At 43.2% G+C, this 27,895-nt stretch overlaps 1 protein-coding gene across 5 annotated transcripts in view; it reads right to left on the reverse strand.

Moving 5' to 3' along the window:
- Positions 1–27,895, reverse strand: part of FAM13A (family with sequence similarity 13 member A) — a 353,932-nt gene that overhangs the window by 272,557 nt on the left and 53,480 nt on the right. For 2 of the 5 annotated variants that reach the window (XM_069743545.1, XM_069743546.1), the window contains exon 1: positions 1,866–2,220. In XM_069743545.1, the coding sequence (XP_069599646.1) occupies positions 1,866–2,148 (283 nt within the window). In that variant the 5' untranslated portion in view covers positions 2,149–2,220. Of the gene's footprint in view, positions 1–1,865; positions 2,222–27,895 lie in introns of those variants that run through there. The other 3 variants (XM_069743550.1, XM_069743547.1, XM_069743544.1) reach the window with 3 other exon arrangements.

A 27,895-nucleotide genomic window follows, 5' to 3' on the forward strand; every position in this document is an offset into this window, starting at 1 on the left:
CCACATATGGGGTATCAGCGTACTCAGGACAAATTGGACAACAACTTTTGGGGTCCAATTTCTCCTGTTACCCTAGGGAAAATACAAAACTGGGGGCTAAAAAATAATTTTTGTGGGAAAAAAATTTTGTTTTATTTTTATGGCTCTGCATTATAAACTTCTGTGAAGCCCTTGGTGGGTCAAAGTGCTCACCACACATCCAGATAAGTTCCTTAGGGGGTCTACTTTCCAAAATGGTGTCACTTGTGGGGGGTTTCAATGTTTAGGCACATCAGTGGCTCTCCAAACGCAACATGGCGTCCCATCTCAATTCCTGTCAATTTTGCATTGAAAAGTCAAACGGCGCTCCTTCCCTTCCGAGCTCTCCCATGCGCCCAAACAGTGGTTTACTGCCACATATGGGGTATCAGCGTACTCGGGACAAATTGGACAACAACTTTTGAGGTCCAATTTCTTCTCTTACCCTTGGAAAAATAAAAAATTGGGGGCAAAAATATAATTTTTGTGAAAAAATATGATTTTTTATTTTTACGGTTCTGCATTATAAACTTCTGTGAAGCACTTGGTGGGTCAAAGTGCTCACCACACATCCAGATAAGTTCCTTAGGGGGTCTACTTTCCAAAATGGTGTCACTTGTGGGGGGTTTCAATGTTTAGGCACATCAGTGGCTCTCCAAACGCAACATGGCGTCCCATCTCAATTCCTGTCAATTTTGCATTGAAAAGTCAAATAGCGCTCCTTCCCTTCCGAGCTCTCCCATGCGCCCAAACAGTGGTTTACTGCCACATATGGGGTATCAGCGTACTCAGGACAAATTGGACAACAACTTTTTGGGTCCAATTTCTCCTGTTACCCTTGGTAAAATAAAACAAATTGGAGCTGAAGTAAATTTTTTGTGTAAAAAAGTTAAATGTTCATTTTTATTTAAACATTCCAAAAATTCCTATTAAACACCTGAAGGGTTAATAAACTTCTTGAATGTGGTTTTGAGCACCTTGAGGGGTGCAGTTTTTAGAATGGTGTCACACTTGGGCATTTTCTATCATATAGACCCCTCAAAATGACTTCAAATGAGACGTGGTCCCTAAAAAAAAATGGTGTTGTAAAAATGAGAAATTGCTGGTCAACTTTTAACCCTTATAACTCCCTAACAAAAAAAAAAATTGGTTCCAAAATTATGCTGATGTAAAGGAGACATGTGGGAAATGTTACTTATTAAGTATTTTGTGTGACATATCTCTGTGATTTAATTGCATAAAAATTCAAAGTTTGAAAATTGCGAAATTTTCAAAATTTTCGCCAAATTTCCGTTTTTTTCACAAATAAACGCAGGTACTATCAAAGAAATTTTACCACTATCATGAAGTACAATATGTCACGAGAAAACAATGTCAGAATCACCAGGATCCGTTGAAGCGTTTCGGAGTTATAACCTCATAAAGGGACAGTGGTCAGAATTGTAAAAATTGGCCTGGTCATTAACGTGCAAACCACCCTTGGGGGTAAAGGGGTTAAGGGGTTAACTGAACTTTTATTTATTACCCAACATACTATGTTTTCTTACATTTCTGACTACAGGCTGTCTACAAGAGCCAAAGGAACTTTAGAACTGCATAAATTGCCCAGAATTCTGGAGGCGAGTAACTTTCTAGAGGATATGACATGTGGATTTATAATAAATGGATTATTATTTAAGCAGGTCAGGTATGCTAAACGTATAGATATTCATTATCTGTATGGTTTAGAAAGAGAATATATCTCAATAATGGTACGATTGTGTGATATTTAAAGAAAAATACAACATTTGAACATTTCAGTGTTCCAGGAGAGTTCTTCTTTCAATGTATAAAGCTATAGAACTTACCTTCACTGCGTAAGTACTCCACGACGCTCCACACTACGGCTGGCACACCATTCATGACCAGACCCTCTTTATGCAAGTCTTTGAGTGGAACTCCAAAAAATCTCTTACAATGCTTGGGGGGTTGTCCTTTTCCAGGCTGCACTACCACTTTTTTCATATCTTCCTTCAGCCTCACAGCAGCTTTGCTTTGCTTAAAAGAGCAGAGGAAGAGAGAGCAGTCATGAGCAGAAACAACAGGAGGTTGCATTTCTCGCCTGAGCTTTGGACTCAGAAGTTCAAGCATTTTGGGCCATAACAGAAATAAAAACAAACAAGGCAATGAGACGGGTGTTACTGATCCCAAGTAAAAGATGCGTTGAGACTGGGAGTGATCTTTTCGCAGTAACACACAGGCAAGCAGGGGGCGGTGCACTCACACAACTTCCCTGTATCTAGGATATCAAGAAGGCTTTTCTTTCAACACAGTTGTCTCCAAGCCATATTGCCACAGTAACCTCTGGGCGGAACTAGGAACCAGTCTACAACTCAATTCTCAGCTATGTCAGGCCCCGACAAGGTCTGTTGCTGCTGCAGGACGGGATGCTGGACAGGAAGAGTGTCCTCCAGGAGCTAAAGTGGCATCTCTAGTCCTTATCTTCCTGCTTATTTAGGACAGGAATCATTGTTTTCACTCAGTAATCACACAAGGAAAATTATTCCTACTTCTATAGGACACACTATAGAAGTAAAAATACTGTATTCTATAGTATGTAAAAAAAAATAGTATATACAATATATGCGATAATATACATTAACTGCAACGCTACTGGTATACTCTACCCCAGTTCTTGCCAATGAATTGCTAGTGCTCAGGAACTGTCATTTTAGGCTAAGTGCAGACGTTGCAGAATTGCCGTGGAAAGTTCCGCGGCAATTCCACAACTCCTGCCGCGGGTATATCGCATGCGGAATTGGCATGCGTATTCCCACTAAACACTAGTGTTTTGCAAGCGTAATTAGCTTGTAGAATGCTAGCGTTTTCCAAGTGATCTGTAGCATCGTTTGGAAAACTGATTGACAGGTTGGTCACACGTTCCGGATTTTCTCTATAAAAACCCGATAAAACCGCAAAAAAAATGCTCACATTAAGCATCCTATTAAAAGAATGCAATCCGCATTTTGTATGTACATGCTGCGTTTTTTTTCCTGAGCGGAAACGCATTCTGGAAAAAAACGCAGCATGTTCATTAATTTGCGGAATCGCGGGGATTCCGCACACAGGAATGCATTGATCGGCTATGCCCACCATGTGGGAAGTAAGCGGATCATGTGCGGATGGTACCCAGGGTGGAGGAGAGGAGACTCTCCTCCACGGACTGGGTACCATATATAATTGTTAAAAAAAAGAATTAAAATAAAGAATAGTGATATACTCACCTTCTGATGGCCCCCGGAGTCCTCCCGCCTCTCAGCGGTGCACGCGGCCCCTTCCGCTCCCAGGGATGATGTGTGCGAAGGACCTGCGATGATGTCACGGTCACGTGACCGTGAAGTCATCCCAGGTCCTTCGCACACAGCATCCCTAGGAACGGAAGCCGCCGCATGCACTGCTGAGGAGATCGGGGGCCATTGGAAGGTGAGAATAACCATTTTTTATTTTTTTTAAATTATTTTTAACACTAGATGGCAGCCTGATTCTAAAGAATCGGGAGTCTAGAATCCATATATACTTTATTTATTCAAATGTAAGAATAATACAATTAATAAATAATAGTAAGAAAGAACAAAAATAATAGGCAGTATATGGAGAAAACACCAAACAAAAGTTCAAAATTGGTGTGAAAATGTCACTGAACCACTTCACAACTAAATATATATAGTTTTGGTAAATGGTATTATCATTTTTTTGACGAAATTCGGCAGGAGCTTGAAGAGCAACGTCACTGGGCCCGCCTCCACGCAGTAGAAACTTGCTTTGAGGTAAAAATTCAAAAATCACACCAAAATGGCGGGCGGAGTGTGTCACAGTACGGCACGTTTCTGATTGGTCGCTCGCAGCAGGCGGCAACCAATCAGACACTGGACACTGTTGACGTCACTTATCTCCGGACATTAGCTCCGGACATTAGCTCCGGACAAAGCCACGGAAGTTGGCACAAATTGCAGGAAGTAGTATTCTAGGCAATTATATATTAGATTACATCTTTTTACTATTTATTCTGCATAGGCAGCATCAATAGTAAAAAATTGGTCACACTTGTCAAACACTATGTTTGACAAGAATGACCAACCTGTCAGTTTTCCAAGCGATGCTACAGATCGCTTGGAAAACTATAGCATTCTGCAAGCTAATTACGCTTGCAAAACACGAGTGTTTAGCGGGAATATGCATGCCAATTCCGCATGCGATATACAGGAGTTGCGGAATTGCCGCGGAAATTTCAGCAAAAATTCTGCAAAGTGTGCACATAGCCTTAAGGTGGTATCATCGCCATCGGCAACCAGACTGCCATGGACTGTTGTTGTTTCCTGGCTGTGATCCGGAGGTTGCAGTATGCTGTACCTTAGGTGAGTGTGAAAATTATAGCACGTTTGCTGTGAACTTTTCCTGTGGTCACTGTCTGTTACACTGAACAAACCCCGCTGCACTACACCAGCCAACCGCAGCAATTTAATCTTAAAGGGCCACTGTCACCCCCTCCAGCCGTTATAAACTAAAAGAGCCACCTTGTGCAGCAGTAATGCCTCCCTGGATAAAGACATGTATTTTGGAGAAGTAATAAAACGCTTTATTTTGGGAATACATGCACCAAAAACCAAAAGAGCCACCTTGTTAGAATGCAGCATTACTGCTGCACAAGGTGGCTCTTTTAGTTTATAACGGCTGGAGGGGGTGACAGTGGACCTTTAAAGCTCCAATCACTGTGCTAGAGAGCACAGTTTAAAGTAAACCTGTCACCAAGTTTGGCCGATAAGAGATATGGCCATCACCTTTCAGGGCTGATATACAGCATCATAGAATGCTGTATAACTGCCCCATCCTGACCTGCAAGAAAACAAAAATAACTTTTATTATACTCCCCTGGGGGCGGTCCGGTCTGAGGAGTGTCACTCTTCTTGGTCTGGCACCTCCCATCTTCTTACGATCGCCAACCTCCTGCTTGCTTCATGTGGATGACGCGTCCCTTCGTCATCCACACAGTCTCCTCGGCATTGTGCTCCTATGCAGGCTTACTTATCTGTCCTGTCGAGGGCAGAGCAAAGTATTGCAGTGCTCATGCAACTGGGCTCTTTGACCTTTCCAGCACTGTAGTACTTTGCTCTGCCCTCAACAGGGCAGATAAGTACGCGTGCGCGGTGCTGAGGAGACTCATCATAGACACGAAGCAAGCAGGAGGACGGCATCGCAAGAAGAAGGGAGGCACCGGACCAAGAAGAGCAACACCCATAGTACAGGACCACCCCACAGCTGGGCATAATAAAAGTTATTTTTTTTCTCTAGCAGGTTGGGTTGGGGGCAGATATACAGCATTATAGAATGCTGTATATCAGCCCTAAAAGGTGATGGCCGTGTCTCTTATCGGCCAAACCTGGTGACAGATACCCTTTAAGCCATGAATCGAGCTGAAAACATTATTAATCCAACTTAGCGCTTATGCACATGGCCATCTTTTCGGTCAGAGTGTTATCCGACAGATCATTGGATCACATTTAGATTAATGCTATGGGGCCATAACATGTCAGATTTTTCCCTAAAAGCTCCTTTTCACTTGCGAGACCTAAGTCCGAGTCTCGCAGGTTAAAACCCTCCTCTGGCACTGGCACTCCAGAGCAGAGCGTGTGGCCGCATAGCAACACATGGAGCTGCATGCTCCGCTCCCAAGTGTCGGTGCCAGAGGAGGGTTTTAACCTGGGAGACACGGCCGTATGTCTCGCAAGTGAAAAGGAGCCCTAAGACTGCAACACTCCAAGAAAAAAATTTCTGCATACCCTAGTGTGATCCAATTTCCAAGGACTGACACTTACTGTGTCTTGTGGTTCAACATATCCACAGTGCTGCTCTGTACTGTTTTTTTGCTGACTCTAGAGAATGGAGTTCAATTCAGCAGCCATAAACAAATTCAATCTCCTAACCTCCCATTTCCTGATCCAGCCAGATTAACTACAGTACTCTCTCACCAGTATCCGCATCTTGCAACTGATAAGCAGTGATGCATGAGCATTCCTACTCACATCATTTCACAGCCACACAGAGCTGTTCCGTGACACACATCACTGATTGCCATCCATTAGCCGTACTTGCTCAATATACATAGATGTGTGTCTGTGTGATCTGCGTATACGTATGTGATCAGTGTGTTCAGGTGTGTGTGTGCTCTCTCTATATATACACACTAGATGGTGGCCCGATTCTAACGCATCGGGTATTCTAGAATATGCATGTTCACGTAGTATATTGCACAGCCCACGTAGTATATTGCCCAACCACGTAGTATATTGCGCAGCCACTTCTTATATTACCCAGCCACGTAGTATATTGCACAGCCACGTAGTATATTGCACAGCCACGTAGTATATTGCCCAGCTACGTAGTATACAGCACAGACACGTAGTATATTGCCCAGTCACGAAGTATATTGCCCAGTCACGAAGTATATTGCCCAGTCACGAAGTATATTGCCCAGCTACGTAGTATATTGCCCAGCTACGTAGTATACAGCACAGACAAGTAGTATATTGCCCAGCCACGTAGTATATTGCCCAGTCACGAAGTATATTGCCCAGTCACGAAGTATATTGCCCAGTCACGAAGTATATTGCCCAGTCACGAAGTATATTGCCCAGCCACGTAGTATATTGCACAGCTACGTAGTATATTGCACAGCCACGTAGTATATTGCCCAGCTACGTAGTATACAGCAGAGCCACATAGTATACAGCACAGACACGTAGTATATTGCCCAGCCACGTAGTATATTGCCCAGTCACGAAGTATATTGCCCAGTCACGAAGTATATTGCCCAGTCACGTAGTATATTGCACAGCCACATAGTATATTGCACAGCCACGTAGTATATTGCACAGCCACGTAGTATATTGCACAGCCACGTAGTATATTGCCCAGCTATGTAGTATACAGCAGAGCCACGTAGTATACAGCACAGACACGTAGTATATTGCCCAGCCACGTAGTATATTGCCCAGTCACGAAGTATATTGCCCAGTCACGAAGTATATTGCCCAGCTACGTAGTATATTGCCCAGCTACGTAGTATATTGCACAGCCACGAAGTATATTGCCCAGCTACGTAGTATACAGAGCCACGTAGTATACAGCACAGACACGTAGTATATTGCCCAGCCACGAAGTATATTGCCCAGTCACGAAGTATATTGCCCAGTCACGAAGTATATTGCCCAGTCACGAAGTATATTGCCCAGCCACGTAGTATATTGCACAGCTACGTTGTATATTGCACAGCCACGTAGTATATTGCACAGCCACGTAGTATATTGCCCAGCTACGTAGTATACAGCAGAGCCACGTAGTATACAGCACAGACACGTAGTATATTGCCCAGCCACGTAGTATATTGCCCAGTCACGAAGTATATTGCCCAGTCACGAAGTATATTGCCCAGCTATGTAGTATATTGCCCAGTCATGTAGTATATTGCCCAGTCACGTAGTATATTGCCCAGTCACGTAGTATATTGCCCAGTCACGTAGTATATTGCCCAGTCACGTAGTATATTGCCCAGTCACGTAGTATATTGCCCAGTCACGTAGTATATTGCCCAGTCACTTAGTATATTGCCCAGTCACATAGTATATTGCCCAGTCACGTACTATATTGCCCAGTCACGTAGTATATTGCCCAGTCACGTAGTATACTGCCCAGTCACGTAGTATACAGCACAGAGCCACGTAGTATACTGCCAGTCACGTAGTATATTGGCCAGCCACATAGTATATTGCCCAGACACATATGTAACAGGTTAAAAAAAAAGAGTTAAAATAAAAAATAAACATATACTCACCTTCCGAGGGAGCCCTTGTAGTCCTGTCGCCTGTGTGCGGTGCACGCGGCAGCTTCTGGTTCCAGGGTTGGATGAGCGCAGGACCTGTGATGACGTCGCGGTCACATGACCATGTCATGGAAGGTCCTTCTCGCATACCATCCTTGGCCCCGGGAACCTGCGGCTTGCACTGCCGAGGAGAGGATGCGACGACGGTTTTTTGTTTTTTTTATTATTTTTAACATTACATTTTTCTACTATTGATGCCGTATAGGCAGCATCAATAGTAAAACGTTGGGGACACACAGGGTTAATAGCAGCGGTTACGGAGTGCGTTACCCGCGGCATAACGCGGTCCGTTACCGCCAGCATTAACCCTGTGTGAGCGGTGACTGGAGGGGAGTATGCGGGCGCCGGGTACTGACTGCGGGGAGTAAGGAGCGGCCATTTTCTTCCGGAATGTGTCCATCGCTGATTGGTCGCGGCAAAACAGCCACGACCAATCAGCGACTTGGATTTCCATAACAGACAGAGGCTGCGACCAATGAATATCCGTGACAGACAGACAGACGGAAGTGACCCTTAGACAATTATATAGTAGATGTAGATATGCATGGTCTGTATATGCAAATTACCTATTCAGAGAGGAAGAGGACTTGAACTATAGTGGCACCTATTGACTTTTAGGATAGCTACTTTCAATATTAACCCTTTAAATAGCCTTGCTCTATGAGTTAGTGTGACTGTTACGGGTGTGGATCTGGAGCGGTATAACTAAGTAACAATCTGGTCTTTACTAGAGCCTCTCATGGTGAGGATAGGCTTGTTTTTTTATGGTAGTCACCAGGTACCACGTGAGGGCAATCCCCGGATGTGCAAAAGCTGACCTGCGGGTCAAATGCAAAATATGAGGCACAGAGGATGAAGACAGACAGTGACATGGCAAGGAAGTCCGAGGTCAGGGCGGGCAGCACAAGTTCAAATTATGAAACCGTGTCATTAGCGGAGGTATCAGAACAACTGAGTGCACAACCTGGGTCAGTAACAGGAGAGTTAGAACAATAAAGCATCTAGACAAGGAACTAGAAACAATTGCACTAGAACCTAAGCTCGGGCAAGGTGTGGAAGGAGGAGTTGCTTAAAATATCCACTGCTGGTAGAGGATAGTCCAAGGAAGTAAAACTCTACAGGACACAGTGGCTTTAACCCCTTAATGACAGCCAATACGTCTTTTAACTGACCTGAGATATAAGAGAGTAGTATCCCCACACAGGTGACAATCCAGCAGCTGTCAGCTGTACACTATAGCTGACAACTTGCTGTATCAGCCAAGATCAGTGTTTGCACTGTACATATCTGTTTAACCCCTTAGATGCTGCTGTCAATAGTGACTACATCATTATAAATGGTTAACAGAGTGTGGAGGCTTCCTCTTTATCCCAATTGGTGACCTCAGATCATGATTGTGTGGTCCTGATGTTTGCCATAGCAATTCACGACCAAATAGTGGCCTTAGAGTCTGACGGCTGTTGTAACCTGTTCAGAAGTTACCGACATTTAGGTGGTAAAAATACACATTGTCATTTCTGTCATACCACTTTGCATTAATTCCTGTAAAGCACCTGAAGGGTTAATAAACTACCTGACAGCAGGTGTCAATATGTCAGGGGGTGCTGTTTTTAAAATGGTATCATGTTTGGGGGTTTCCCAATATATGAGACCCCTAAAGTCACTTCAAACATGGATAGTTCCCTAAAAAAAATAAATGTTGTAAATTTCCTTGAAAAAATGAAAAATTGCTGCTACATTTTTAAAGGGAACCTGTCACCCCCGTTTTTTGAGATTGAGCTATAAATACTGTTAAATAGGGCCTGCGCTGTGTGTTCCTATAGTGTATGTAGTGTACCCCGATTCCCCATGTATGCTGAGAAATAACTTACCAAAGTCGCCGTTTTCGCCTGTCAATCAGGCTGGTCAGGTCGGGAGGGCGTGGTGACATCGCTGGTTCTTCCTCAGCTTTACGTTGGTGGCGTAGTGGTGAAGACACAGCGCGCGATCTGCGCTGTCATCCCTTTCGTCGGTGGGGGCGGCCATCTTCCTGGGGCCGCGCGTGCGCAGATCGAGTGCTCTGCTGCACGGGGCTTCAGGAAAATGGCCGCGGGATGCCGCGCGTGCGCATTAGAGATCGCAGCGGCCATTTTCCCAAAGCCGAGTTTGCATCTCGGCTTTGGGAAAATGGCCGCCGCGAACTCTAATGCGCACGCGCGGCATCCCGCGGCCATTTTCCTGAAGCCCCGTGCAGCAGAGCACTCGATCTGCGCACGCGCGGCCCCAGGAAGATGGCCGCCCCCACCGACGAAAGGGATGACAGCGCAGATCGCGCGCTGTGTCTTCACCACTACGCCACTACGCCACCAACGTAAAGCTGAGGAAGAACCAGCGATGTCACCACGCCCTCCCGACCTGACCAGCCTGATTGACAGGCGAAAACGGCAACTTTGGTAAGTTATTTCTCAGCATACATGGGGAATCGGGGTACACTACATACACTATAGGAACACACAGCGCAGGCCCTATTTAACAGTATTTATAGCTCAATCTCAAAAAACGGGGTGACAGGTTCCCTTTAAACCTCCTAAAATGCTAACAAAATAAAATAACATTTTACAAATGATGCTGATGTAAAGCCGACATGTGGGAAATGTGATTTATTAATGGTTTGCTGTGGTATGACCATCTGGATTAAAGGGATAAACATTCAAACTTTGAAAATTGCAATTTTTTTTTACATTTTTCTCAGATTTTTGATATTTTTTATAAATAAACACAAAACATATTGACCTACATTTACCATTACCATAAAGTATAATGTGTCACGAAAAAACAATCTCAAAATCACTGGGATTTGTTGAAGCGTTGCAGAGTTATTACCACATAAAGTGACACTGGTCAGATTTCAAAAATTTGGCTCCGTCACTAAGGGGTTAAATTCCTGCAGAGTCTGGCTGCGCCTCCCTATAGCCGGGTGGAGACTCTCCAGCAACAGAAGGAAGTAGCAATGCTGGAAGTATTGCACAAGGCAGCTCAGCGAGATGGTTTGATACTGGGAGGAGCAAAGCGGGGCACGCAATGAGTAGGACAGCATTTACAAACCATGGAAATCACCGGCACAACATTTAGTTTGTTGTCTATGTATGAGGCCGCTGTCACACTTGCGAGTTTTACGGACGTATGAGCGCAGAAAATACGTCCGTAAAACTCGCAAAACAAACGGCACAATTATTCTCTATGCCCCTGCTCCTATCTGCCGTATTTTACTGATCCGTATTATATGGCTTTCTACGGCCGTAGAAAATCGCAGCATGCTGCGTTTGTCACCGTACTGCGCAAGAAATACGCCAATGAAGGTCTATGAAAGTCTGAAAAATACGGATTACACACGGACCAGCAGTGTGACTTGCGAGAAATACGCAGCGGTGTTAGAGAGAAAAGCCGGTAATTCATTGCGGTGTACAGTAAAATCACACTGACAGCTTACAGAAGAATAAGAATAGGTATATATATGTCAGTGAGACATCTACTATATAAAGCTGAATGTGTGTGTGTGTGTGTGTGTGTGTGTGTGTGTGTGTGTGTGTGTGTGTGTGTTGTGAGGCGAAATTTTAACCCCGCGCGTTCCAATTCACCAAACAATTTTGCCCCTATCTACATAATGGGAAAAAAAGTGAAAGGAAAAGTGTTGGAAGCGTCGCAGCTACAGCCACAAAATTTTGCACAGTCACACGTCTGGACCCCAAAAGCGTCTTAGGCTATGTTGTGAGGCGAAATTTTAACCCCGCGCGTTCCAATTCACCAAACAATTTTGCCCCTATCTACATAATGGGGAAAAAAGTGAAAGGAAAAGTGTTGGAAGCGTCGCAGCTACAGCAACAAAATTTTGCACAGTCACACGTCTGGACCCTGAGAGCGTCATAGGCTATGTTGTGAGGTGAAATTTTAACTTCGCGCTTTCCAATTCACCAAACTATTTTTCCCCTATCTACATAATGGGGAAAAGTGAAAGGAAAAGTGTTGGAGGCAAATTGACAGCTGCCAGATGTGAACAAGGGGGACTTAAAGAATGAGAGCGATGGCGCCAAAGAGTATATACCGTACAGTTGCTAAGGTGGGACCCCGACATGGGATACTCACCACACACGGGGATATGAACACACACACAAAATGCGCCACACACTACCACGTGCTTGAACACATACACCACCCTCAGCACACATTTCACCACACATACACCAACCTCGCCACATAAAAGTCGAAACACAAAAGTCGCCGCTCAAAACTCACCACGCGCAAAACTCGCCACATGCAAAAAATAGGCTCACGCAAAACTCGCCACAAGTGCAAAACTCACCTCATGGAAAACTCGCCACACGCAAAACTTGCACATGCGGAAAAATTGCCACATGCACAAAATTTGCAACACATGCAAAAGTTGCCTCACACAAAACGTGCACATACTCAAAAGGCACCACACATAAAACTCACCACGCGCAAAACTCGCCATGCGCAAAACTTGCTGCACACAACTTGCTACACTAACCTGTCACATGCAACTCAACACACAAAAAGTTGCTACACACATGTTGCCACACAAAACTCATCTCACAAAAGTCGCTACATGCATGTCGCCACACACAACTCAACACACACAACTTGACAAACGAAACTCGCCCTAAAACACACACAAGTCTGGTATTAGCCTTCAAAAATAAAAATGTGATTAATAAGCAGACAAACTACAAGAGCAACAAATGTACCATATAGGAAATACGGCAGCTGTCAGTCACATGACCTGTCTATTATGTGTATGTGTGAGCTAATATATACTGCCAGGGGGAGGGCTTCCTGTTGGCTGGGGATTTATCAGGCTGCCAATTTATCTTACAAATACTGAGGTAAAAATACTGAGCAAATAACGTGTTAACGAGGTCTAATACAGGAGATCACACAGGTATATACTATATACAGGGGAGATGACACACAGATATATACTATATACAGGAGAGATGACACACAGGTATATACTATTTAAAGGAGGAGATGACATACAGGTACATACTATATACAGGAGGAGATGACATACAGGTATATACTATATACAGGAGGAGATGACACACAGGTATATACTATATACAGGAGCAGATTACCTACAGGTATATACAGGAGGAGAAGACATGCAGGTATATGCTATATATAGAAGATGACATACAGGTATATACTATATACAGGAGAAGATGACACAGATATATACTATATACAGGGGAGATGACACAGGTATATACTATATACAGGAGGAGATGACATACAGGTATATACTATATATAGAAGGAGATGACATACAGGTATATACTATATATAGGAGGAGATGACATACAGGTATATACTATATATAGGAGGAGATGACACAGGTATATACTATATATAGGAGATGACATACAGGTATATACTATATACAGGGGAGATGACACACAGCAGGTATATACTATATACAGGGGAGATGACATACAGGTACAGTGGGGCAAAAAAGTATTTAGTCAGTCAGCAATAGTGCAAGTTCCACCACTTAAAAAGATGAGAGGCGTCTGTAATTTACATCATAGGTAGACCTCAACTATGGGAGACAAACTGAGAAAAAAAAATCCAGAAAATCACATTGTCTGTTTTTTTAACATTTTATTTGCATATTATGGTGGAAAATAAGTATTTGGTCAGAAACAAAATTTCATCTCAATACTTTGTAATATATCCTTTGTTGGCAATGACAGAGGTCGAACGTTTTCTGTAAGTCTTCACAAGGTTGCCACAAACTGTTGTTGGTATGTTGGCCCATTCCTCCATGCAGATCTCCTCTAGAGCAGTGATGTTTTGGGCTTTTCGCTTGGCAACACGGACTTTCAACTCCCTCCAAAGGTTTTCTATAGGGTTGAGATCTGGAGACTGGCTACGCCACTCCAGGACCTTGAAATGCTTCTTACGAAGCCACTCCTTCGTTGCCCTGGCGGTGTGCTTTGGATCATTGTCATGTTGAAAGACCCAGCCACGTTTCATCTTCAATGCCCTTGCTGATGGAAGGAGGTTTGCACTCAAAATCTCACGATACATGGCCCCATTCATTCTTTCATGTACCCGGATCAGTCGTCCTGGCCCCTTTGCAGAGAAACAGCCCCAAAGCATGATGTTTCAACCACCATGCTTTACAGTAGGTATGGTGTTTGATGGATGCAACTCAGTATTCTTTTTCCTCCAAACACGACAAGTTGTGTTTCTACCAAACAGTTCCAGTTTGGTTTCATCAGACCATAGGACATTCTCCCAAAACTCCTCTGGATCATCCAAATGCTCTCTAGCAAACTTCAGACGGGCCCGGACATGTACTGGCTTAAGCAGTGGGACACGTCTGGCACTGCAGGATCTGAGTCCATGGTGGCGTAGTGTGTTACTTATGGTAGGCCTTGTTACATTGGTCCCAGCTCTCTGCAGTTCATTCACTAGGTCCCCCCGCGTGGTTCTGGGATTTTTGCTCACCGTTCTTGTGATCATTCTGACCCCACGGGGTGGGATTTTGCGTGGAGCCCCAGATCGAGGGAGATTATCAGTGGTCTTGTATGTCTTCCATTTTCTAATTATTGCTCCCACTGTTGATTTCTTCACTCCAAGCTGGTTGGCTATTGCAGATTCAGTCTTCGCAGCCTGGTGCAGGGCTATAATTTTGTTTCTGGTGTCCTTTGACAGCTCTTTGGTCTTCACCATAGTGGAGTTTGGAGTCAGACTGTTTGAGGGTGTGCACAGGTGTCTTTTTATACGGATAACAAGTTTAAACAGGTGTCATTACTACAGGTAATGAGTGGAGGAAAGAGGAGACTCTTAAAGAAGAAGTTACAGGTCTGTGAGAGCCAGAAATCTTGATTGTTTGTTTCTGACCAAATACTTATTTTCCACCATAATATGCAAATAAAATGTTAAAAAAACAGACAATGTGATTTTCTGGATTTTTTTTTCTCAGTTTGTCTCCCATAGTTGAGGTCTACCTATGATGTAAATTACAGACGCCTCTCATCTTTTTAAGTGGTGGAACTTGCACTATTGCTGACTGACTAAATACTTTTTTGCCCCACTGTATATACTATATACAGGAGATGACATACAGGTGTATACTATATATAAGGAAGATGACAAACATGTATATACTGAGGTGAAAATGAGAGGTGTGAGGTGAAAATGAAAAGGTGTGAGTGCAAAATGAGAGGAGTGAGGGAAAATAGTGTAGTGATCGGAAAATGACAGATGTGAGGTCGAACTGACAAGTGTTAGGCGGGAATGAGAGGAGTGAGGGAGAAAATGAGAGGTGTGAGGGAGAAAATGAGAGATGTGAGGGGGAAAATGAAAGATGTGATTGGGAAAATGAGAGGCGTGATGGAAAAATAAGAGAAGTGAGGTGCTATAACTAACCATAGATATTTACTATGCCCAGGCAACGCCGGGCTTTTCAGCTAGTGTATATATATATATATATATATATATATATATATATATATATATATATATATATATATATATATATATATATATATATATAAATATTTCTTCCAGCGCTAGATAGCTTTAAAGCCGGTAATTCAATTACCGGCTTTTGCTCTCTCCTTCCTAAACCCGACATGATTGCTATTGTAAGGTGACATTAAGCCAAATTAATAATGGAGAGGCGTCAATTATGACACCTATCCATTATTAATCCAATACTAGTAAAGGGTTAAAAAAATACACAAACACATTATTAAAAATTATTTTAATGAAATAAAAACAAAGGTTCGAGTTCATAAGAGGCGCCGTCTGCTGGTTGTCCTCATATGAACTCGAGCCTGGGAGCTTTCTAGGAAAATTCCCACAATCTAGGAACAACCAGCAGAGGGCGCCTCACCGCAAAATGAAGGAATCTCAGCTTCAGGAAAATGGCCGCCGCGATCTCCATCTGCGCACGCGCGGTATCCCGCAGCCATTTTCCTGAAGCCCCGGGCAGCAGAGGACTCCATATGCGCACGCGCGGCCTCAGGAAGATGGCCGCCCCCACCGATCACCAGAGAAATAGCGCCGATCGCACGTTTTTTCTTCGCCTGCGCAGTGGATTCAGAAGTTGGGCATGCGCAAACCACTACGCCACCAACGGAAAGATATGCAAGATCTGGGGGAAGAAACAGCGATGTCACCACGCCCATCTGACCAGACCAGCCTGATTGACAGGCGAAAATGGCGACTTTGGTAAGTTATTTCGGCAGCATAGGTGGGGAATCAGGGTACACAAAATACACTATAGTAACGCACAGCTCAGGCCCTATTTAACAGTATTTTTATCTCATACTGAAAAAATGGGGTGACAGGTTCCCTTTAACCTGGTATGATTAGCCCCCATCCCCGTCCTGGAATGCATGGCCCCATCCTTATCCTGGAATGATTGGCCCCTAAAACCCATACTGGCATACATGGCACCATCAGCAAACATTTAAAAAAAACAAAAAACATTACACTTACCTTCATAAAGCAGCTGTTGACATCGGAACAAGACGCTATGAGGGAGCGCCGGGAAGGTAAATGTAATGGTTTGTTTTTTTAATGTTTTCTGATGGGGCTATGCATACCAGGATGGAGGTAGGGACCAATCATACCAAAATAAGGATGGGGCCAATCATACCAGGATCCTATTAAAAGAGAAATTAATATTAATTGCCCTCCACGCCCATGGGCGTGGAATGCAGTGAATATTCATCTCTCTGTAGCAGTGGGCACAGGAGTAAGGCCTCTTTCACACTTCCGCCTTTTTCCTCCCGTCGAAATCCGTCGAGTTTTAAAAAAACAGGATCCTGCAAAATTTTCAGCAGGATCCTGTTTTTTCCCATAGACTTGTATTAGCAACGGATTGTGATGGATGGCCATCCGTTTCATCCGTCGTGCACTGCATCCGTTGGAAAATAGCGGCCCGTCGTCTGGGTAAAACGTTCAATGAAACGTTTTTTTTGTCAGAGTCGGAAAAACGTGCAACGATGCATACGTTGTTGGCTATAATGGCAGCATATGGACGCAGGATGCGTTGTTGCCTGTGAAAAGCAGGAATTCGGCAACGCATTGCGTTTTTCTATTCTGAGAATGCCTGGAAGGATTTTCTAGTCTGGGGAAAATATCTCTCTCTCTCGAGATTTATACCTGAAAATTCTAGCAGAAACCCATTCGACAAATGCGTCATCACACTGGATGCGTTACATACGTTTTACTCTATTTTCACAACGTCCGTCGATATGTCAATTCACTGCATTAGGACGCTCCCCCCCTGACCGACGGAAGTGTGAAAGAAGACTTAGCTGCTTCTGTGACCCGATGCTTCGCCGCTGCCGCTCCCCCACCTCCCCACCACAGCCGGTACATCCAGTCTATAAGGTGCACCCCCCAATTTTGAAGGAAAAAAGGACATCTTATAGTCTGAAAAATACGGTACATATTATGTTATTTAGGAACTTCCTACTCCTTATTCAACAAAGGGGCAGGTCTTTATTAAAAACACAGTGTGGCCTACACGTGACAGAGCAAGAAGAAACGTGCACAAATTTCTGATACAACTAATATGTGGTATGTTTAAACTTAATTAATTAGTCTTTATATACACCAGATTTATCAAACAACATGAACCACATTGATATATTTGTTACATTGTAAAGTTGTCTATTTTGCACTGTGTAAGAAATAAATATGCCTCAAAGTGTTTTACTCCCTTCTACCACACCATGGATTTCATTCAAATTTGACCTATGACAGCTTTTTTGGAACTGTCAGGGTATGTGCACACGTATCTGTGAGGGCTGTGGATTTTTCCGCTGCGGTTTTTACTGCGGATTTATCGCGGTTTCTATTGCGGATTCCGCTGCGGGTTTTCACCTGCAGTTTTCTATTGGAGCAGGTGTAAACCCGCAGCGGAATCCGCACAAAGAATTGACGTGCTGCGGAATGTAAACCGCTCCGTTTCCGCGCGTTTTTTTCCCGCAGCATGTGCACTGCGGATTTTGTTTCCCATAGGTTTACATTATACTGTAAACGCATGGGAAACTGCTGCGGACCCGCAGCAAAATCCGCAGCATGGGCACATACCCTTAGGCTTCCTGTATTTTAGAGGACAATTACCACTGCAGACTGAATTTGTATGTCTGCACAGGAATATATGAGATTACAAGATCTCATTTACTTGCTGGTAACAGCTTAAATAACTACTTCTACACTTGCTAAGATTATCTGAAGACCCATGTAGTAACCATGAGGATTGTAACACTGATACCTGCTAGAAAACAGCATACAATGTAAATATCAAAGGACTAATTAGAGTAACAGTTTCCTAGTAAATATTTCATTATCCATGTCTTCTAAGCAAATATTTAGCAATGAATCATGGAGTTTTATGGAAGCAGACTAGCATCATATAGTCATTTTATCCAGAAGTAGTGGGAGCAGCTAACAGTGCCAGGCGGTAATGACTCATAGACAGGTCTATACTCACACATAAAGTAAGTGCTCCAGCCCCCATCCTTTCAGGAAGCGTCTGGAAGATGAAATAAATCCACAATCTGCTGAGACCACCTGCTTCTTGCAATGCTCCAACAAGCTCTTTCTGGATATGACTAGTAACAGGACGCATGGGGAAAGCTCTCAGTATGCATATCATACACTTCTTGCTCCCCACGATTTACAAGCATGCACATGGCTGAGAAGAGCAGCATCCTGGAGAAATCTGATCCCCAGGCAGCTATTGGTAATAAAGCCATGGGTCATGTGACAAAAGCCTAAACCCTATTAGTATAGACATGCCTTACAACTGCACGAATGCTTAGCAATGTCCCAGAAGAAGGGTGAGGGATTTAATCCGAGCTTCACAATAGCATTGTATTAGAAAACTGCCAGAAACAGATTTCAAAGTGGACGCAACCTTGCATCAAGTTTTTCTCTTAATTCTTTCCTCTGAAATAAAAAAAATAAATGCAGACAAGTGATTCCATATTATAACTATCATTACAATTCAGCCTTTCGTTGATTATGTTTAAAAACAAAGAAACAAAATGATGTATGTTTTTTCAGATGTATTTTTCAAGTACGTTATATGGAAACTTCACAATTATTAGATGATGTGCTATTCTAGCTAAAGGCTCGGCTGCATGCTGCCTCGTCTCTTCCTCGACATCATCTGTTCAATTTCTCATGGAAAATCCTTTTGTTCTCGGTGGAGGTAAGTGGCTGTCCAAGGAGTCTGGAAAGGTCTCTCCCATAGAACACTGGAGCCCTCAGTCAAGCCAAGCAGTGGGCCATTTGGCCAACAGATGTCTAGTGTCTATGTGGGCCTTAACCTGCTGTCCACTGCCTGTTGTGAAGCACAATCCGACCTTAGCAGCTGAGGCACAGAGACGATTACAGTGTAGTCTGGTTATTATCTCTTTGCTTCTGTTGCTATGTGTTAAAATTAATAAATAACAGAGGTGGGCTTCCATTGCAGGACAGTCAAGCCAGTGGACATTGACGGCAATAGGCATTCTGTTAAGTGGGCTTAACCCCATCCCCTTTTTCGTTTTTTCGCTCCCCTTCTTCCCTGAGCCATAACTTTTTTATTTTTCCATCAACAAGGCCATATGAGGGCTTGTTTTTTGTGGGACGAGTTGTACTTTTTAACAAAACGATTGGTTTTACCGTAATGTGTACTGAAAAACGGGAAAAAATTTCCAAGTGCGGTGAAATTGCAAAAAAAAAGTGCAATTCCACAAATGTTTTTTGGATTTTTTTTTTTAACCATGTTCACCAAATATTAAAACTGACCTGCCATTGTGATTCTCCAGGTCATTACGAGGTCATAGACACTAAATATGTCTAGGTTCTTTTTTATTTAAGTGGTGAAAAAAAATCCAAAGTTTGATCAAATAAAAAACAAAATTACAGCCTATTTTTCAGAATCTTGGGTTGGGTGAGGGCTTATTTTTTGCGTGCTGAGTTGCCATTTTTAATGATGTCATTTTGTTGCAGATACAATCTTTAGATCGCTCCTCATTGCATTTTAACACCTTTCTGCCAGCTGACGGAATAGTACGTCAGCTGGCAGCATCCCCCGCTTGGAGGTGGGGTCCAGTGGTGAGTCCACCTCAAAGCCACGACATGTCAGCTGTTTTCAACAGCTGACATGTGCCCGCAATGGGCGCGAGCGGAATCGTGATCCGCCAGCGCCCATTAACTCGTTAAATGCCACTGTCAAACTATGACAGTGGCATTTAACAAGCGCTGCCGACCGCGCGGCCGGAAGTACGCGCACCGCTGACCCCCGTTATGCGATCGGGGGTCATCGGTGCATTGCCATCACAACCAGAGGTCTCCTGAAGACCTCTATGGTTGTTGATGGCACTTTGGTATGAGCGCCACCCTGTGGCTGGCGCACATAGCAAGCCTGTAATTCTGCTGCATAGAGGTGACCAGTGTATCACCTGTATGTAGCAAAGGCGATCGAGTAGTGGATGCTTCAAGCCTCCAATGAAGGCTATTGAAGCATGCCAAAACTTAAAAAAAAAAGTGTTTGAAAATATAAAAAAAATAAAAAATATCTAAAAAGTTCAAATCACTCCCCTTTTGCCCCAATCAAAATAAAAAAAAAATAAAAACCTACACATATTTGGTATCGCCACATTCAGAATCGCCCGATCTATCAATAAAAATAAGGATTAACCTGATCACTAAATGGTGTAGAGAAAAAAAAGTCAAAATGCCAAAATTACGTTTTTTTGTGGTTGCTGCGACATTGAATTAAAATGCAATAACGGGCGATAAAAAGAACGTATCTGCACCAAAATGGTATCATTAAAAACGACAACTCGGCATGCAAAAAATAAGCCCTCACCCGACCCCAGATCACGAAAAATGGAGACACTACTTGTATCGGAAAATTGCACATTATTTTTTTATTTTTAGCAAACTTTGGAATTTTTTTACCACTTAGATAAAAGAGAACCTAGACATGTTTGGTGTCTAAGAACTCGTAATGACATGGAGAATCATAATAGCAGGTCAGTTTTAGCATTTAGTGAACCTAGCAAAAAAGCCAAACAAAAAATAAGTGTGGGATTGCACTTTTTTTTGCAATTTCATAGTATTTGGAATTATTTCCCCGTTTTCTGTTACATGACATAGTAAAACCAATGGAATTGTTCAGAAGTACAACTAGTTCGGCAAAAAATAAGCCCTCACATGGCCATATTGACGGAAAAATAAAAAAATGTTATGGCTCTGGAAAGAAGGAGAGCAAAAAACGAAAAAAGCTCCAGGGGTTAATGCAATGCTGCGGCAACAAAAAAAAAACCAAAACTTAATGCTGGCGTTTTGACTTTTCTCGTTACGCCATTTAGCAATTGGGCAATTCTGAATGTGGTGATACCAAATATGTGTGTTTGATTTTTTTATTGTTTTATTTTGAATGGGGGCGATTTGAACTTTTGTAATTTTAAAAACATTTTTTTTAGCTTTTGGCACGCTTCAATAGTCTCCATGGGAGACCAGAAGCTGCCATAACCTGATCGGCTCTGCTACATACAGGCGATGATCAAATCGCCTGTATGTAGCAGAATTGCTGACTTGCTATGAGAGCGCAGACGCGAAATCTCACAGCAATCTGCGTCATGTACGTCAAGGACTGCATACAGCAGCAGAGGAGAGGGGTGGAGAGAGTGAACCGACCGGATGGACCCTATTAGCATACATCGCGGGAGAAATATAAAAGGTTTTTATGGGTGATACATAGGGAGTCAGGGGGTTACAAAAGAGTTTAGGCAATGCATAGCTGACACTGAATAAAACAATATTTTTAGCTGATAGGAAAGAAAAGTGGTGATAGGTTCCCTTTAAGGTGGCAGACATCAAGCGACAGAGGTTTTAGTCCACCTAAAACTGTCTTCTGAGCATAAAGGAAATGTATCGGATTGCTTCAATGGGGACCGAAGTACCATATTTTTGGATTAGAAGATGCTCTATTTTTCCCCGAAAATGGGGGTACAGGGTCGTTTTCAGAGATCTCAATTTGCACATGCACCGCCTCCGGCGGCCATTTTCCCGAAGTCCACAGCAGGGAACTGAGTGGGAAATTGTACTCCTTTCACTGGCGCCGACATCTAATGCATCGCAGCATAGCCCCACTCCTGGTGCCACCGGCCTCCTGAAGCAGCGACCTTGCCTCCTGTGAACTCGCTCCACTGCAGGTAAGCTACTGTTAAAAACAGATTATAAGACACACCTCCATTTTATTTAAAAAATATTTTTTACCCCATTTTCCACCTCAAAATTTGGGGTGTGACTTATAGTCCGGAGCATCTTATAAAACACAAAATACGGTTTTCCGTCTTTCTTTCATGTAATTTGTATTTTCTTCTTCATCCTGCATCATTTGGAGGAAAGACTCAACATATTGTTCTGTTCTTGACCCGTGGAGCTTGGGCCAGGCTTGGGCCTTTATTCTGCATCAGGATTCTAGATCTTTCCTTGGATGACTTTTTTTTTGCTCTGGGGCTCATTTATAACCCCAATAAAGTTGCTGTTCCTGAATCAATGATTCAAAAGGTTAGTTCAGGGAATTCATAAAGTGGAGGTTTACTGCTCTCAGCTCAGAAATTTGGCTGTGGAAACTCCTGTAATGACTCAGCCCTCTGCAGTCAACTCTGCCAGGGTTTTTCTAGCGAGATTCGAGATATGATGGTTTATAGTCCCTGTTGTGTAGGCAATCCAGTAACACAGTGTGCAGTAATCAGGGGACATACAGTGATCTGACAATAACCCAAAAACAATAGAACGAGCTCTGAGACGTGGAATCTCTGTAGACCGCAATACCTGAACCTATCCTAACACAACTAAAGGCGGCTGTGGATTGCGCCTGTCACTACCTATGCAACTCGGCACAGCCTGAGGAGCTGACTAGCCTGAAGATAGAAATACAAGCCTGACTTGCCTCAGAGAAATACCCCAAAGGAAAAGGCAGCCCCCCACATATAATGACTGTTAGCAAGATGAAAAGACAAAACATAGGGATGAAATAGATTCAGCAAAGTGAGGCCCGATATTCTAGACAGAGCGAGGATAGCAAAGAGAACTATGCAGTCTACAAAAAACCCTAAAGCAAAAACCACGCAAAGGGGGCAAAAAGACCCACCGTGCCGAACTAACGGCACGGCGGTACACCCTTTGCGTCCCAGAGCTTCCAGCAAAAACGAATAGACAAGCTGGACAGAAAAAACAGCAACAAAAGCAAAGAAGCACTTATCTAAGCAGAGCAGCAGGCCACAGGGAAGATCCAGGAGCTCAGATCCAACACTGGAACATTGACAAGGAGCAAAGAAGACAGAATCAGGTGGAGTTAAATAACAAGGCAGCCGAGTTCACCAGAACACCTGAGGGAGGAAGCCCAGAGGCTGCAGTACCACTTGTGACCACAGGAGTGAATTCAGCCACAGAATTCACAACAAGTCCCTCCTTGTTGTCCATGGAAGAAGCTATGTCACTGGCAGTCCGTTTAGACAGATATCTTAGGTAAGGGGAAACATGTTGCATTTTTCCTGCAAATTTTAAAGGGACACTGTCACCTGAATTTGGAGGGAACAATCTTCAGCCATGGAGGCGGGGTTTTTGGGTGTTTGATTCACCCTTTCCTTACCCGCTGGCTGCATGCTGGCTACAATATTGGATTGAAGTTCATTCTCTGTGCTCTATAGCAGAGGTCCCCAACTCCAGTCCTCAAGGCCCACCAACAGGTCATGTTTTCAGGATTTCCTTTGCATTGCACAGGTGATGCAATTATTACCTGGGCAAGACTAAGGAAATCCTGAAAACATGACCTGTTGGTGGGTCTTGAGGACTGGAGTTGGGGACCTCTGCTCTATAGTACACGCCTGCGCAAGGCAAGATTGCCTTGTGCAGGCATGTACTACGGAGGACAGAGAATGAACTTCAATCCAATATTGTAGCCAGCATGCAGCCAGCGGGTAAGGAAAGGGTGAATCAAACACCCAAAAACCCCGCCTCCATGCCTGAAGATTGTTCCCTCCAAATTCAGGTGACAGTGTCCCTTTAAGCTATGTTTTACAGTATCAGTAAAACCTATAAGATTTCAAAAACCTCATGCACACAGTTTTTTTTCCTGACAGAATTGGAAAACATCTGCATTTTTGAAAACTGCAGCATGTCACTTCTTTCAGTGTTTTTTCACCCATAAAAAGCAACGAGTAAGCAAAAATACAGCAAAAAACGGACATGTCAAGTTTTGCTCCATTTTTAGTGGAAAAAAAAGCATGTACAGCAGTATGTGACACCCATTTATTTTTGTGATTTTCCCAAGTCTAAACCACAATGTCTTGTTCTCCTCACCGGAGAATGGCAGTATTAGTACAGTGTCATTAAATTAGCGATGCGTGCAAAGTAAACATTGGCTGACCAAGGTATGAAATTATACAATACCTGACCAACTCAAGGGCTGACCAACGTAAACAGTGTCCTACAAACTCCATGCTCTGCCAATTTATTGGGTAAATTATTCCTGACCAATTCACCTCCTCCTGCTGTTAAATTTGCAATTATGTATTTTTTTCATGAATACATATGAACTTTTTTTTATTCAAAATAGTCACTTTTTTTTTTTAGTTTTTTTTTTTTTTTAGACATAAAAATCTTTTTTCACTTAACTTGATGAAAATAAATTTTTTGGAACAAAAATGGTTTTAGGCTATGTGCACACGCTGCGGAATGGTGTGTGGATTTTTCCGCACTGATTTTTGGTAAAACCGCAGGTAAATCACACTGCAAATTTACCAAGGTTTTTGCGCGGATTCCACCTGCGGTTTTACACCTGCGGATTCCTATTGAGAAGCAGGTGTAAGCCGCTGCAGAATCCACACAAAGAATTGACATGCTGCAAAATATAAACCACTGCGTTTCCGCACGTTTTTTTCCGCAGCATGGGCACTGCGGATTTTGTTTTCCCATAGGTTTACATGGTACTGTACAACTCATGGAAAACTGCTGCGGATCCACCGCGTCAAATCCGCTGCGGATCCGCAGCGTGTGCACATAGCCTTATGGTTTCAGATATGTCTTGCATTGGAGACCTGTGTTCATGCTTCTGTGGTGAAAGCAAAGCTGAACTTAGGGATCCTGAAAAATGCAAAAAAACTGCGTCTTTACTGCCAACAGAGGTTTTGTTTGCGCATTTAATGCAGCAAAAACGCAACATGTGAACATAGCCTGAGGCAGGGGTCCCCAACCTGTAGCTCGGGAGCCACATGTGGCTCGCGGTCCCATGAATTGTTGCTCGCGGCTGTCTGCCAGCTTGGTGCATTAGCTGCAGGTCTAGAAAACAGATATGAGGAGAAAATCTAAAAATGGTGAATTTTGTGTGTAGCCCTGAACAGAAGAGCTGATCTGATGCACATATAATAGTTTTAGGATGATAGCACCTGTCAGAGAAGGTGCCTGAAGCTAATTGTGACAGTATGTTGAGAGTGCTGGATGGGAGAATACTGTATGGGAGTATTGTGGGGACTGCTGGATCTTGTTATAATCCTTCGGGGTGATTTCTGTGGAAAAGCTTTGGTTAACATTATACCCATAATGGGGGATCTGGTTGCTACTACTATGAGGGAGCAATATGTGGTTCACGACGCCCTCTCAGAGCGGAATGTGGCTCGTGACGCTCTCAAAGAGCGGAATGTGGCTCTCTAGGTCAGAAAGGTTGGGGACCACTGCCCTAAGGGATAAGAGCACATTTGAAGGCGTTTCAGTGACTTCTTCCTCTCCTATTGAGGCAGAAGCTGTGGAAATTGGGGCCTGTAGAGTCCAAGGAGGGAACTGAGCTTGGATTACCTGCTCGTCTCTGTCTATACTACAGTAGAACGGGTCACGAAATGATTCAGTGTTTTAGATACAATAACATAGTAAAATAGTTAAGGTTGTAGGAAGACTTTAAGTCCATCTAATTCAACCCATAGCATAACCTAACATGCCCTAACATGTTGATGCAGAGGAAGGCAAATAAAACCCATGTGGCAAAGAGTAAGCTCCACACTGGGGAAAAAAATTACTTCCCGACTCCACATACGACAATCAAACAGACTAGTTCCATGGATCAAAACCCTATCAAGGAATCTAGTATATATAACCTGTAACATTATCCTTTTCAAGAAAGGTATCCAGTCCCCTCTTAAATTTAAGTAACGAATCACTCATTACAACATCATACGGCAGAGTTCCATAGTCTCACTGCTCTTACAGTAAAGAATCTGCGTCTGTTATTATGCTTAACCCCTTCATGACAATGGGATTTTCCGTTTTTAAGTGTTCGTTTTTCGCTCCCCTCCTTCCCAGAGCCATAACTTTTTTATTTTTCCGTCAATATGGCCATGTGAGGGCTTATTTTTTCCGAAACAAGTTGTACTTTTGAACAACATCATTGGTTTTAGTATGTCGTGTACTAGAAAACGGGAAAAAAATTCCAAGTGCGGTGAAATTGCAAAAAATGTGCAATCCCACACTTGTTTTTTGTTTGGCTTTTTTACTAGGTTCACTAAATGCTAAAACTGACCTGTCATTATGATTCTCCAGGTCATTACGAGTTCATAGACACCAAACATGTCTAGGTTCTCTTATCTAAGTGGTGAAAAAACATTCCAAACTTCGCTAAAAAAAAAAAAAATTGCGCCATTTTCCGACACCCGTAACGTCTCCATTTTTCATGATCGGGGGTCGGTTGAGGGCTTATTTTTTGCATGCGGAGCTGGAATTTTTAATAATACCATATTGGTGCAGATACGTTCTTTTGATCGCCTATTATTGCAATGTCACGGCGACCAAAAAAACGTAATTCTGGCGTTTCAAACTTTTTCTCACTATGCCGTTTAGCGATCAGGTTAATCCATTTTTTTATTGATAGATCGGGTGATTCTGAATGTGGAGATACCAAATATGTGTAGGTTTGATTTTTTTTCTTATTGATTTATTTTGAATGGGGCAAAAGGGGGGAGATTTAAACTTTTTATATTTTTTTCACATTTTTTTAACTTTTTTTTTCCTTCTATTTTTTTACTGTTGTCATGCTTCAATAGCCTCCATGGGAGACTAGAAGCTGGCACAACTCTATCGGCTCTGCTACATAGCAGCGATCACCAGATTGCTGCTATGTATCATAATAACAGGCTTGCTATGAGCGCTGACCACAGGGTGGTGCTCACAGCTAACCAGGATCCGCAATCATAGAGGTCTCTGTTGTGAATTCTGTGGCAGAGCTCCCTCCTGTGGTCACAAGTGGTACTTCGGCTGATTCTCTCTATGAGCTTCCGTTGGTGGAGGAAAGTGGTACTGCGGCTTCTGAGTTTCCTTCCTCAGGTGATGTGGTGAAGTCGTTAGGTCCTGCTCTATTTAACTCCACCTAGTGCTTTGATCCTGGCCTCCAGTCAATGTTCTAGTATTGAACCTGTTTCCTCCTGGATCGTTCCTGTGGCCTGCTGCTCTGCATAGCTAAGTTGCTCTTGTGTTATTTTTGTTTGCTGTTTTTTCTGTCCAGCTTGTTTATTTGTTTTTCTTGCTTGCTGGAAGCTCTGGGACGCAGAGGGTGTACCTCCGTGCCGTTAGTCGGTACGGAGGGTCTTTTTGCCCCCTTTGCGTGGTTGTTTGTAGGGTTTTGTGTTGACCGCAAAGTTACCTTTCCTATCCTCGCTCTGTTCAGTAAGTCGGGCCTCACTTTGCTAAATCTATTTAATCTCTACGTTTGTCTTTTCATCTTAACTCACAGTCATTATATGTGGGGGGCTGCCTTTTCCTTTGGGGTATTTCTCTGAGGCAAGGTAGGCTTATTTTCTATCTTCAGGCTAGCTAGTTTCTCAGGCTGTGCCGAGTTGCATAGGGAGCGTTAGGCGCAATCCACGGCTGCCTCTAGTGTGG

Source organism: Ranitomeya imitator, chromosome 1, assembly GCF_032444005.1.
Source record: "Ranitomeya imitator isolate aRanImi1 chromosome 1, aRanImi1.pri, whole genome shotgun sequence".
NCBI classification, from domain to species: Eukaryota; Metazoa; Chordata; class Amphibia; order Anura; family Dendrobatidae; genus Ranitomeya; species Ranitomeya imitator.